Genomic DNA, 14,262 nt, shown 5'->3' with positions numbered 1-14,262 from the left:
TCCTCCCTCAACTATCAAACTAACATAAAAAAACACTTCTGAAAAGAAAAAAAGCTTTTCTTACAACTTTTTTTTTTACATGGGGTCACCACTTATCAAGGCCCGGAGGCCACTCAGGGATAAGGGTTATTGCGTGCACAGTAATAAATGAGATAGTATTGTAGTAATCATTAGTATTGGAGATTTGATAGTGTCTTACTTAAGGGAGCGGTTTGTCAGGAGTTTGTTTATGTTGGATTTGAAGACATCCAAGTTGTAGTCAGGTGGAAAACAGGCAAACGGAAGAGAGTTCCACAGTCGTGCAGTTCTGCGAAAGAAGCTCTGCTCATGGAATCTACGTTTGGATTTAGGCAAAGATAAAGAGTGGGGAAAATTATTGACAGTGGTTACAGCCAGACGGGTGTTTCTCGTAAAAGATTGGCGACGGGGGGACGAGAGATTGGAGCTCAGACGAGCACTTGCCATGGAAATGACGATAAAACAAAGACAGGTTCGCAACATCTCTTCTGTGGGAGAGATGCTGCAGGGAAGAGAAAAGGGCATCCCCTACCAAACCACGAAGTCTATTTTGTACTCTGTCAAGGCAAGATAGGCTGTTTTTAGCAGCTACTGCACAGATGTGGCAGCAGTACTCCGTCCTTGGACGTACTGGGCTTTTATACAGATAGAGAATTGCATCAGTAGTGAGATATCTTCTGGAGCGGTAGAAGGATCCCACTATTTTCCCAGCGTCCCTGGCAACAGATTTGATGTACGTGTTTTCACACACACACACACACACACACACACACACACACACACACACACACACACACACACACACACACACACACACACACACACAACTGAAACTGCAAAATGTTAAGTTAACTACGATCTCCTCTAAAATAAAATAAAAGTGCAATGTCGGCAAAGGTACCACACCAAATCGAAAAAGATCAAGAAGGATAGAAAAGCCAAGGAGACAAAGTACTAACCAGACCTCCACTGGATGAATGCGAAGAGTATTGGGATGTTAGGGAGGCTTATTGCCACTCAAATTCCAGTGGAGGCCAATGGTCGTTGCTAGCGAGAAGTCAATGGCAAGCAGTTGCTGCAATAACACCATCGATTTTTATTAATAAGTAATCTCTTATGATAACCTGTGTGAGAACTCCTAGTGAACTCCTAGTGAGTACAAATATAATAATAATAATAATAATAATAGAAATAATAATAATAATAATAATAATAATAAAATAATAATAATAATAATAATATAATAATAATAATAATATAATAATAATAATAATAATAATAACAATAATAATAATAATAATAAAAATAATAATAATAATAATAATAATAATAAAAATAATAATAATAATAATAAAAATAATAATAATAATAATAATAATAATAGAAATAAAAATAATAATAATAATAACAATAATAATAATAAAATAATAATAATAATAATAAAATAATAATAATAATAATAAAAATAAAAAAATAATAATAAAAATAATAATAATAATAATAATAAAAATAATAATAAAAATAAAAATAATAATAATAATAAAAATAATAATAAAAATAATAATAATAATAATAAAAATAATAATAGTTATAATAATAATAATAATAATAAAAATAATAATAATAATAATAATAAAAATAATAATAATAATAATAATAATAATAATAATAAAATAATAATAATAATAAAAATAAAAATGATAATGTAATAATAATAATAATAATGAAAATAATAATAATAATAAAAATAATAATAATAATAATAATAATGAAAATAATAATAATAATAATAATAAAAATAATAATAAAAATAAGAAAAATAATAATGAAAACTGAAATTGTGTAATTGTAAATTACCCCGTCCCTTGTAGTGTTTGCTTATGCTACATCACACTAAATAATTGAGAAGGGTTAAAGAAGATGGAAGGATCGAGGAGAGTAAGCACTAACCAGACCTCCACTGGAGGAGTATGATGAGCACTAGGAACTTAGAGAGGCTTATTGCCACCCAATTTCACATGAAGACCAATGGTCGCTGCCAACGAGAAATCAAAGGTAAACGGCTGTTTCGATAACGCAAACTTATTTGTAAAGGTTATCGAAAGAGATGGAGAGTACTGGAAATCTGGGGAGACTTCTTGTCATTGAGACTCCAAGACACACTACAGGTTGTTATCAAAGAGAAATCTTTGATGCTGACCTGTGTGACTACTCCTAGTGAGTAAATAATAATAATAATAACAATAATAATAATAATAATAATAATAATAATAATAATAATAATAATAATAATAATAATAATCATAATAATAATAATAATGTTTTTCTCATAATCATAAATAGTGCCGCCAATAAAATTGAAGGTCAAGGAGGATGGAAAGACCTAGGAGAGAAAGCACTAACCAGACCTCCACTGGATGAGCGTGAAGAGGATTGGGACCTTGAGGAGTCTTATTACTATCCAAATTCCAGTTACTAGAAATCCAGGGAAACTTATGGTCACTCAAATTCCAAGGATGATAGCCTGTGTGAAACTCCTCTGATAATAACCAACTTACCCTAATTTTAAAATTCAATTTAACGTCTGGCTGGGGTGTTCCGATAACTTTCGGCGTTCTGTATTCGGCCACTTCAAAGTTTTTTTGTGGCCATGGCGTTTTCACTTCGTACGTGAAATTGTTGATCACTTCAGCTTGATTGACGTCAAACAAGGTAAGTCGCAGACCAAACATCTGAAAAATTGAAAAACACAGCAAATCACAGATTTATATATTTTCTCGCAGCCAGTTCAAAGCACAGGATATTCCAAAAGTCTTGGACACATTTCAAGTCCTCATATCTTAAAGTGGTGCTATTTCAAAGCTAAATGCATCAAGTATTTTGTAAGTCTGTTGATTTTTTTTGTCAGTTCTTTTCAGATGCAGTAATGGCGTTCACTCATCCAGAAAAACGTTTTGTGTGCTTAAATTTGAAAAAAAAAAAAAAAAAAATGAATCATGGACACTTGTTCAACGTGCATTTCCTACCCTGTACCATGCGATTTTTTTTTATGGAACTTGTGAAAGGACGGGTCTATATGTCGCTCATTCCAAGAGACGTGGATGAACTGAAGGCCCGACTAACAGAAACAGTTGCAACCATTGACAAAGCAATGCTGGTACACGTTTGGCACGAATTGGACTATCGGTTGGATGTGTGTCATGTGACCAATGCTGCTTACATTGAACATCTTTGAACATTCCGTGAAAATCGGGAGATTCCAGGCTTTCTGAATATACCAGATGTGTTTTTATATCCTTAATAGTTCTCCAGATATTCAATGTCAAAATGTGCCCAAGACTTTTGGAAGACCCTGCATTAATTATCGATGGAGATGTTCGATCTATTCGTATTCTGATCTAAAATATAAATCTTAAAAATAAAAAAAAAGGCAATAAAATTATGAAAATGATATTTACTTAACATGTTATTTAAAAAATGTGCTTTCTCTTTTATTTGTATAAGTCATTCTTGACTTATACAAATAATAACCCGTGTAATTCTTAAAGAGTGCTCAATGGAGGACAGAGCAAGTATACAGTATGTTCATTATATAAACATTATTGGTTACATAAGTGCATATATGTTTCAGTGGTGTATATATATATATATATATATATATATATATATATATATATATATAGTAATTTATAAAATATATATGGCGATTAAGCTACATTGAATATTCGGCGTATGTGTGATCGTTTATGTATATTCATGTTTATTTAATTTATTTATTTGTTTATGTTCTATTGTTTTTGTTAGATTTAAAACTATTTTGTATCGCTATCCTACAGTAAATTTTATTTTGTGAACACAGTTATTTGCTATTTCTCTTCTACAGTTTAATAAATGTTGGGGTTCTTTAAAGTACAGGATAGCAAATTTTTCATGATGGCATAATTTACATGGGCCGTCTAAATGCCTACACGCGGTAGCTTGTCTTATTATTTTCCATTCGACTACCGGCGAATGTCCGCATTCGTTGAGTTCCCAGTATTTATTCCATTGTGTTGTTTTTATACAGTGTTTTTTTTTATTTTTGAATGTACTTTTGTGGTCATAAATGTATTAGTTATATATATATATATATATATATATATATATATATATATATATATATATATATATATCTTTAAAAGTTTCGAATACTGAAACGATAATGCAAATGTAATGAGATCCAACTCTCTAAGACTCAGAGAAGTTAATTTACACCTTTAATACAATTGTTGCTTAACAACAACAAAACTTTTAACACACACACACACACACACACACACACACACACATATATATATGTGTGTGCATGCGCGCACGTGCGGATTTATATATCTTCACTCTCTATATATTATATCTTATCATTATATTATATATTATCTTATCATTATCTTATATATTATCTTATCATTATATTATATATTATCTTATCATTATATTATATATTATCTTATCATTATATTATATATTATCTTATCATTATATATATATTATCTTATCATTATATTATATATTATCTTATCATTATATTATATATTATATCTTATCATTATATTATATATTATATCTTATCATTATATTATATATTATATCTTATCATTATATATATATTATCTTATCATTATATTATATATTATCTTATCATTATATATATATTATCTTATCATTATATTATATATTATCTTATCATTATATATATTACTTATCATTATATTATATATTATCTTATCATTATATTATATATTATATCTTATCATTATATTATATATTATCTTATATATTATCTTATCATTATATTATATATCATATCTTATCATTATATTATATATTATCTTATCATTATATTATATATTATATCTTATCATTATATTATATATTATTTTATCATTATATTATATATTATCTTATCATTATATTATATATTATCTTATCATTGTATTATATATTATCTTATCATTATATTATATATTATATCTTATCATTATATTATATATTATATCTTATCATTATATTATATATTATCTTATCATTATATTATATATTATATCTTATCATTATATATATTATCTTATCATTATATTATATATCATCTTATCATTATATATTATATCTTATCATTATATTATATATTATATCTTATCATTATATTATATATTATCTTATCATTATATTATATATTATCTTATCATTATATTATATATTATCTTATCATTATATTATATATTATATCTTATCATTAAATTATATATTATATCTTATCTTTATATTATATATTATATCTTATCATTATATTAGATATTATATCTAATCATTATCTTATATATTATCTTATCATTATATTATACATTATCTTATCATGATATTATATATTATCTTATCATTATATTATATATTATCTTATCATTATATTATATATTATATCTTATCATTATATTATATCTTCTCATTATATTATATATTATCTTATCATTATATTATATATTATATCTTATCATTATATTATATATTATCTTATCATTATATTATATATTATATCTTATCATTATATTATATATTATCTTATCATTATATTATATATTATATCTTATCATTATATTATATATTATATCTTATCATTATATATATATTATCTGATCATTATATTATATATTATATCTTCTCATTATATTATATATTATCTTATCATTATATTATATATTATATCTTATCATTATATTATATATTATCTTATCATTATATTATATATTATATCTTATCATTATATTATATATTATATCTTATCATTATATTATATATTATATCTTCTCATTATCTTATATATTATCTTATCATTATATTATATATTATATCTTATCATTATATTATATATTATATCTTATCATTATATTATATATTATCTGATCATTATATTTTATATTATCTTATCATTATATTATATATTATCTTATCATTATATTATATATTATCTTATCATTATATTATATATTATATCTTATCATTATATATATTATCTTATATATTATCTTATCATTATATTATATATTATATCTTATCATTATATTATATATTATATCTTATCATTATATTATATATTATCTTATCATTATATTATACATTATATCTTATCATTATATGCATATTATATTATATATTATCTTATCATTATATATATATATTATGTTATATATTATCTTATCATTATATTATATATTATCTTATCATTATATTATATATTATCTTATATATTATCCTGTCATTATATTATATATTATATCTTATCATTATATATATATTATCTTATATATTATCTTATCATTATATATATATTATATCTAATCATTATATTATATATTATATCTTATCATAATATGATATATTATATCTTATCATTATATTATATATTATTTTATCATTATCTTATATATTATCTTATCATTATATTATATAGTATATCTTATCATTATATTATATAGTATATCTTATCATTATATATATTATATTATATATTATCTTATCATTATATTATATATTATCTTATCATTATATATATTCCCGAGAGTTACAAATCATCTCCTCATGTCTATCTCTTAATTTTTTTGCGCTCTTGATAAAGCCCGAGAAATAATGGGCGAAACGTTGAGTTTTTGGGTTATCCGTATTTCCATTTTTGATTTATAAAACACTAAAAACTCAAAATCGATAAATATATTGACCTGGAGACTAACATTTCATTAGCTATTATGATGAGAGATAGGGAAGTGCGACAATCCGTTTCCTGGATTACTCCACTTAACCTTAACCCTTACCCATGTTAAGCAAGGAGGCATCAAGTACCGTTTCCTGAGTCTTTCGTATCAATTTTTCATTCTCTATTGATTTTGCAGTGTTTCAACTTTAATTTCCTTACTGAAAATTTGAACAAAATCAATTGTGATCAAAAGCTATTTTTCAGATGCTCACGATGGCGATAATGTTGCTACTTACGCTGATGGGACCCTGGATTCGGAATACCACGGGATTTAAGATTCCATCCAACTGTCCTTTCTCCAACACCTTGGAGTTTCCACCTGCAAATAAAATGGGATGACAATAAAGTTTAGGTATGTACAGGGTATCTCAAAAAATGTACTCACACTTCGGATGACAATAAAACCGAAATGGAAAAGCTTCGAACACAGAAGACAAACGTAATGGACGCATCATGTTCGCAAATGTTCAAATGTCTCAAGAGACAATGGATACCCCCTGCATGTTCGCAAATTGGTGACTATTATTGTCAATTATTATTATATACGGCATAATCACGTCGACACATCAATTCCCATAAAAATAACTTTAACGTAATATGGAAATGAACGATGTAAAAAAAACAAAAACAAAGAGTATTAACAATTGTTTAATTAGATAATTTAAACGCGAAAAAAAAAATTGGGACTCTGAAAATGTACACAGTAAAATAATACGTTTTATTGTCGCGTTGATTATTTAGTATAATATATATCGTATATATGAAACAGGTCGATGATTATACGTATTATTTGTCATCATGTTTTGCGTTTACTTCCCATATCTTGAAGTTTTTTATTCAATAAATTTAAAATATTCGCTTTTCTAAAGACGTCCGTTTGTTCGAACGAAACCAGTCCAGCGATTTGTGTTTATTTGCTTACGTTATTATGGGTTTATGTTTTTGTACGCATGCGCAATCGGAAGTCGTAAACCGGATGTTGGGTTACAACACCCGTTACAAGGTCATTTGAGTTTTATAATTATATAGAAAAAAATCGATAGAACATTAACTCTATAATAATATAGACAAACTCTGCAAGAATTAAAATATCATAGTTAAGCGTACTTTACGACTGGACTTTGATGGGCGTTCGTGCTAGCTTAGATAAATACTTTTACAGTTTGTACAAAAAAGCTACAATAATATCAGAGCGTCTCCATTTAGACTGAACATCTACAGAATGCCAACATCAATATATTACATATGAATGAGTCCTCTGTGGAATTTCCATAGGTCCCGCTAGTTTTTCTTATTTCTTCATATAGACCAGTGACACCTAGAACTAATTTTAACGTCCCAGCATATGATCTATTGAACTGTTTTCACACTTCAATTATAACGATCCATTTAAATAAAGCAGGACATTTTAAACTACGGATTTGAAAAACTAGATCTTTAGTTTTCTTTTCAGGAAACACTTAAATGTAAAAATGCAAATGAAGCCATAATTGTGTCGACACACCAGACCACTCCACATTTGCATCAACGAACACCTCGATATACAAGCAATCTTATTTAGAAACCACTTACTACGTAAAAAGTGTAAATAAAGCCAAAATTGAAAGAAAAGTTGGTAATGAAAGAATTCAGGAGGCAAAAATTAAAGTTAGCATGAATAAACAAATTGCTAAAAATCTAGATTGCAACGCTGAATTCTTAATTAAACACACTGATACAAAACGTTTATGCACCATCAAGGATCTCTTTACGAAGAAATAGATAAATATACCCCCCTTTCACGACAATCTGGATAAGTGATTTCACTTTACTCGTTCTAATGGACGAAAAGTTGTTACAGGACTGACGTACTAGCAGATTAACCCAGCATTGCGTGGGAACTAAGGACTTGAACGTACTCCAATAAATATATGTTGTAGGTGTAAACGTTTTAAATTGCCGAAATACACATAGATACACACACATATATCGGCAATAAGATTGTGGTTTCGAATCTTGCCAAAGTAAGCCACACTAAAGATCGATATTTCCGTGAAACATGTGTACGTAAATTACGAATATATATATATATATATATATATATATATATATATATATATATATATATATATATATATATATATATATATATATTCGTAATTTACGTACACATGTTTCACGGAAACATCGATCTTCAGTGTGGCTTATATATATATATATATATATATATATATATATATATATATATATATATATATATAAGAATAACAATTTAGTTACATTTCAAGATCCAAGTATCTATTTTTCATTCAGAACAGCCCCTCCAGCATGTTAAAATTTCGGAACATTTGTTACAGATCCGTTTCATTATGCAGACAACAAACGATTATTATTATGTCCATACCGTCTCTTTTTGTGCATATACTCTTCAGAAAAAATAGAAATTCTTTGCTTTTAGATAGAAAAACATGCATGGCAATATAATGCTGCAAGAAGAAAAAAAAGACACATAGAAAACTCAACATCATGTGTTTGTTCTGGCAGCCATTTTTGTTCAAGGTTGCGTGTGGTTTTGATAAGTGTGTGTGTGTGTGTGTGTAGTTTATTAAAAAAGGCAAACACATATGTTTATGGAATTGCAGATTGACAACTCAGGGTAATAAAATAGTAAAGTACAAGAGGTCTTGGAGACAATAAAGACATCATGGATGCACAGAAAATGTTTGATAATGATGATGATGATGATGATGGAACTATCTAAGTTCAATTTTATTTTAAGAATCTGATTTTTACTTTAGTCGAATGCTAAATATTTGCAAACAACATTACTAACTAAACTGAAGACCTTCTCTAGGGGAGGTTAGACACAGGTCTTGGAAAGAGTAAAGGCATCGCGGATAGCAGTCCACCGGATGCAGAGAAAAAGTTTAGCTACGATGATGACAGTAAGGGAAGTTAGACAGAAGGTCAAATGTAGTTTTCAGAAGTGTGTATGTGTGTGTATGTTTGTGTGTGTGTTTGTGTGTGTATTTTTTAATGGAACAAATTGCAATATTTATTCATAAAATGTTCAAGTCGCTGCCAGTCGAACATTTGTGATTCGATGATTTCAGATTTCGAAAGCATATCTCAATAAATAAATCAATAAATAAAATAAAATAAAATAAATAAATGAATAAATTAAAAAAATAAAATAAATAAAAATAAAAAAATGAATAAAAAAAAATAAAAAAAAAAACTTACCGATCGATCCGGACTGTCTATTACGAATGCAAGTTTTGGGGTCGTATAAATCGTAAAGGCAAACCTTTACTCCAGTTGCACAATTCCAATTAAAGAAACTGCCGCACGATCTCCCCTTGGCCGTCAAACCGTTCGGATTGCTGTAGTTAAGTAGTCTCACGTCGATCACGTAATTTGCCAGGGATGACTGGAGTGTAAAGATAAAAAATAGAATAAGGGTAAGTTCGTTTCTTATGGATTCCTAAACGGCCGGACCGATTTTTTAAAACTGAAATGTACTTTATGTATCTTGCAATGTTCTCAGACAGGTTTTACATTAGAATGTTTTGTAAGTATCGATGTGATTTTGATTAAAATTAACGCCTTAAACAGCCTAACATCACAAGTGCATTTGAAAAGTTTTATGACCGCAGAAGCAGAGAGAGGTCCAATATATAAAATCAACAGTAGGTTCTTGGATATGACAGGCGTGCGTTCGAAATAAATGTTTCTGTTTAGAGCACAACTAAACCATGATACTTGACTTTTGCATTTTACACTTTAATTCAGGCCATTATAAAAATAATTTTATAAAATCCACAGTAGATTCTCTACAGTGCAATGTAGACTGCAATGTATTTTGGACTAAGTCACTGTGAGGAGGCACGTGAAACTTTCTCCCGGGGAACCGTGGTGGATCATTAACAAGAGGAGGCAATCAATCGATTTGATTGAAAAAAAAAATGCAATTTCACCGATTTCGATGACAATGAAACATGTGAGTGTGAAACATTCGATGACAATAAAACATGTGAGTGTGAAACATACGCTGATCACCATTCAATCCCGGACATTGTCGGGTGTCACTGCTAGTATATATATATATATATATATATATATATATATATATATATATATATAATACTGATTTTAAAAGTAAAAAAAATTTGACTCGGGTGCCAACAGCTAGAATCGAAACCAAAACATTTAACGCTCCAGTTTCATTCCCTACCGTTTTAGCTATCGACAGCTAGATAAGAAACATATAAAATTAAGCCACTTTAAGCTATGAATGAATTTTCACATGCGCAAAAGTAATAAAACTAATAAAAAATATGTCGGCAAGTTGAAATGAACATTCTCCATTTCAACTAGCAGACATATTTCTGTGCGCGTTATGCATCCAAACAAAGAGTTTACGCGTTCTAAACCATCCTTGATTTATGATTACTATTTTATGTTAAGGTTTCTCCTCGTAAAACAGTCACAGCAAAACCTCTTCTATCCAGAAATTTCAGTCTGTGGAACACATTACTACAAGACTACATCCTTGCATGCTACAACATGGGCATCTTAAATGTAAAGCCAATAAATACATATATCGTTCTCACAATGCATAAAGTGTTATTATTTTCATTCATATATTTTCAATCTTCTGATAATATTTTTCATAATTCAACTGACGATTTATCCACCGTATTAAGCCATGTCCCCGAGTACTTTTTAAACCTTGATAGTGGGTATTTATTAGCAAATAAAAACGTTAACATTAATTAAACAAATATTGCCAGTAAGCTTGCAAGTAACTCAGGGTGGCATCTTGCCCTGCGAGACAAGATCACAGTGTAATATCTGTTCTACCACACTTCAACTTTTTCTGTCCTCGGTTAGTGGAGGAGAAATCCTTCATGACTGAGACAATTTTAAATCTTTGTTCCAATCCAGAATGTCCCTTTTTAAGGAACTGGATTTCCCCCACATTAAAAACCGACCCTGTGTTCAACTTTACCCTCGTGGGAAGTCAAGTAAATAGGAGCTCAGGGTGATGTATCTTCATTTTCTTTTCCTTTCGGTGCCAGTGTTTGCTAGGGCTACATTCTAGGTCCAACACTGTTTCTTCGCTATATAAATGACCATCCAGATAATTTTATTCAGAAAATAAACATTTATGCTGATGAAACCACCTTCCATTGTGCTATCACTTCTCACCCATCTTTCGCGGATCAGTTGAAATATGCAGCTGGTCTAGAAGTTGACCTAAGTTCATTTATGGATTGGGGTAAGAAATGGTTTGTTTCGTTTAATCCTGTTAAGACTCAGCTATTGTCTTTCAATCATAGGTGTGCCCCTTTTCTTTCTGAAATTCTTATGGACGGCTCTGCTCTCGATAAGAAATTCATTTCATAGTCTTTTTTCTCATCAAATCTTTCTTGGAGTTCATATATTAACGGACCGTGTATCGAGTGCTGTTTTCATATTTTGGTTAGTAAATCCCTGTTTCATTTTTGATAAAGTGCAGAAATGTATCTGTGATTTGATTGGCCCCACCCTTTCTTCTCCAGTGCACTCTCTAGCTCTCTCTTAGATGTGATGTTGCTAGTCTCAGCCTTTTTATAAATACCATTATGGTATATATTCTTCAGAATTGTCTTATCTATGCCCTGCTTTCTTTGTTCCAGCTCATTTGACTCGTTGGTATACATCAACCTGTTTTAATACCTCATTGCAATACAGCTTCTTATTCCAGGAGCTTCTTTCCAAGAACTGCATGGTTGTGGAACTCCCTTCCTGCTTACCGTTTTCCTCTTACCTACAACCTTGGTGTCTTCAAGACTAAGGTCAATAGGCATATGTCTTTGCGATAATCAGCTTTCGTTCTTGTTTACTCCTTACAGCAAGTGGCTTCATATATTGTCTCGTGCGATTCTCATGTTTGTGTTCCAGCCAATCACACGCGGAACTTCCCCAATGGTCTTAGTTTATTTAATGATGCACCACATTCTATCAAATTGGATCTACCAGATCAGACTGTCGTGAAATACTGGTTTCCTGGCCTAAAATGCATCAAATATTGATGTTATTGTTGTTTCATTTCCCTTTGAAAAACTCAATCATGTTCTACAAAGTCAAAAACAAAAACAATTTTTCTCTACAAAACAATCAAACCAAACGCTATGAATAAATATTTTTTTATAAACAAGTTCAAGCATAAAGTTGTTTTTTTTTCTTCAAAATGACTGGATTCAACATTAAATAATCCGAAAGGGTTGATATGCCGTAAACCAAAACAACCAAACCAAACACGATGAATAAATATTAGAAGATATAAAGAATTTGAAGCGTAAAACACTTTTTCCAAAACTCGAAAAGGGTTAGTATGTTGTAAAACAAAAAATAACAAAGCAAGCAAACACATTATAACACTTTCTAGTATTTGCATATTGGTTTTCAAGAAGAACATCTTATTAATTAGCTACTATTTATTGTTGTTTGATAAACTTTATATTTCTCTTAAAATTTATAAAATCGTGATGAAAATTGAATTTAAAACTTGGATCATCATCATCATCATCATCGTTGGTTTAGCGTCTGTTTTACCTGCTGTAAGAAATTCTGCAGAAATAAGCAAGCTCTTTATTTTATTTATTTATTTATTTATTTTTACATAGGCGTCACCACTTATCAAGGCCGATCAGCCACTCAAGGATAAGGGTTAAAGAGTGTAGAGTAGTCAAAAGGACAATATAGTAATCAATAGTAATGGAAGTTCGGTAAATTTGTTAACTTAAGTGGAACGGCTCATCAGAAACTTGTTCATGTTGAACTTGAAGACAACCATATTATAGACAGCTGGAAAGCAGGAAAACGGAAGACAATTCCACAGGCGTGCAGTTCTCAGAAAGAAGCTTTGATCATGGAATCTATGTTTAGGTTTAGGCACAGATAAAGAGTGGGGAAAATTATTGATAATGTTTTCAGCTAGTCTAGTGTTTCTTGTGAAAGTTTGACGAGGGGGGACCATAGAACACTTTCCATGAAAATAACGATAAAGCAGAGACAAACTCGCAACATCTCTTCTGTGAGATACGGTTTGCAGCGAAGAGAAAAGGACATCTCCCACCAGGCCACGAAGTCTATTTTGAACCCTATCAAGGCAGGACAAGTCTTTTCTAGCAGCTCCTGCCCATATGTGGCAACAGTATTCCATTCTTGGACGTATCTGGCTCTTATATAGATAGAGAATTGCATCAGCAGTGAGATATCTACTGGATCGATAGAAGGATCCGACCATTTTTCCAGCGGCCTTCTTTGCCGGTTTCCCGATCCACAGATTTTGTTTGAATCAATCAGATTGCATGGTACTACTAACCGCTGAGGATGATCTTGGCGCCAAAATTATCCTTTCAGATTACCAGAATTCAAAAAGACGCAGTGTTGAAATGGACCTTGAATTCTCACTCGAAGCTCAAAACAGCGAA

The 14,262-nt window shown here is 29.5% G+C and overlaps 1 protein-coding gene across 1 annotated transcript in view; it reads right to left on the bottom strand.

Moving 5' to 3' along the window:
• LOC145246861 (uncharacterized) overlaps nucleotides 1-14,262 on the bottom strand; it is a 54,552-nt gene that overhangs the window by 24,323 nt on the left and 15,967 nt on the right. The window contains exons 2-4 of the mRNA XM_080108707.1: nucleotides 10,025-10,211; nucleotides 7,039-7,121; nucleotides 2,577-2,750 (exon numbers count right to left, since the gene is read on the bottom strand). Of these exons, the coding sequence (XP_079964833.1) occupies nucleotides 2,577-2,750; nucleotides 7,039-7,121; nucleotides 10,025-10,211 (444 nt within the window). The remainder of the gene's footprint in view (nucleotides 1-2,576; nucleotides 2,751-7,038; nucleotides 7,122-10,024; nucleotides 10,212-14,262) is intronic.

Source organism: Euprymna scolopes, chromosome 24 (genome assembly GCF_053919585.1).
Source record: "Euprymna scolopes isolate OS-2025 chromosome 24, ASM5391958v1, whole genome shotgun sequence".
Taxonomy (NCBI): Eukaryota; Metazoa; Mollusca; class Cephalopoda; order Sepiida; family Sepiolidae; genus Euprymna; species Euprymna scolopes.
Note: the sequence above shows the minus strand (reverse complement) of the source record. Positions and strands in the feature narration are given on the sequence as shown.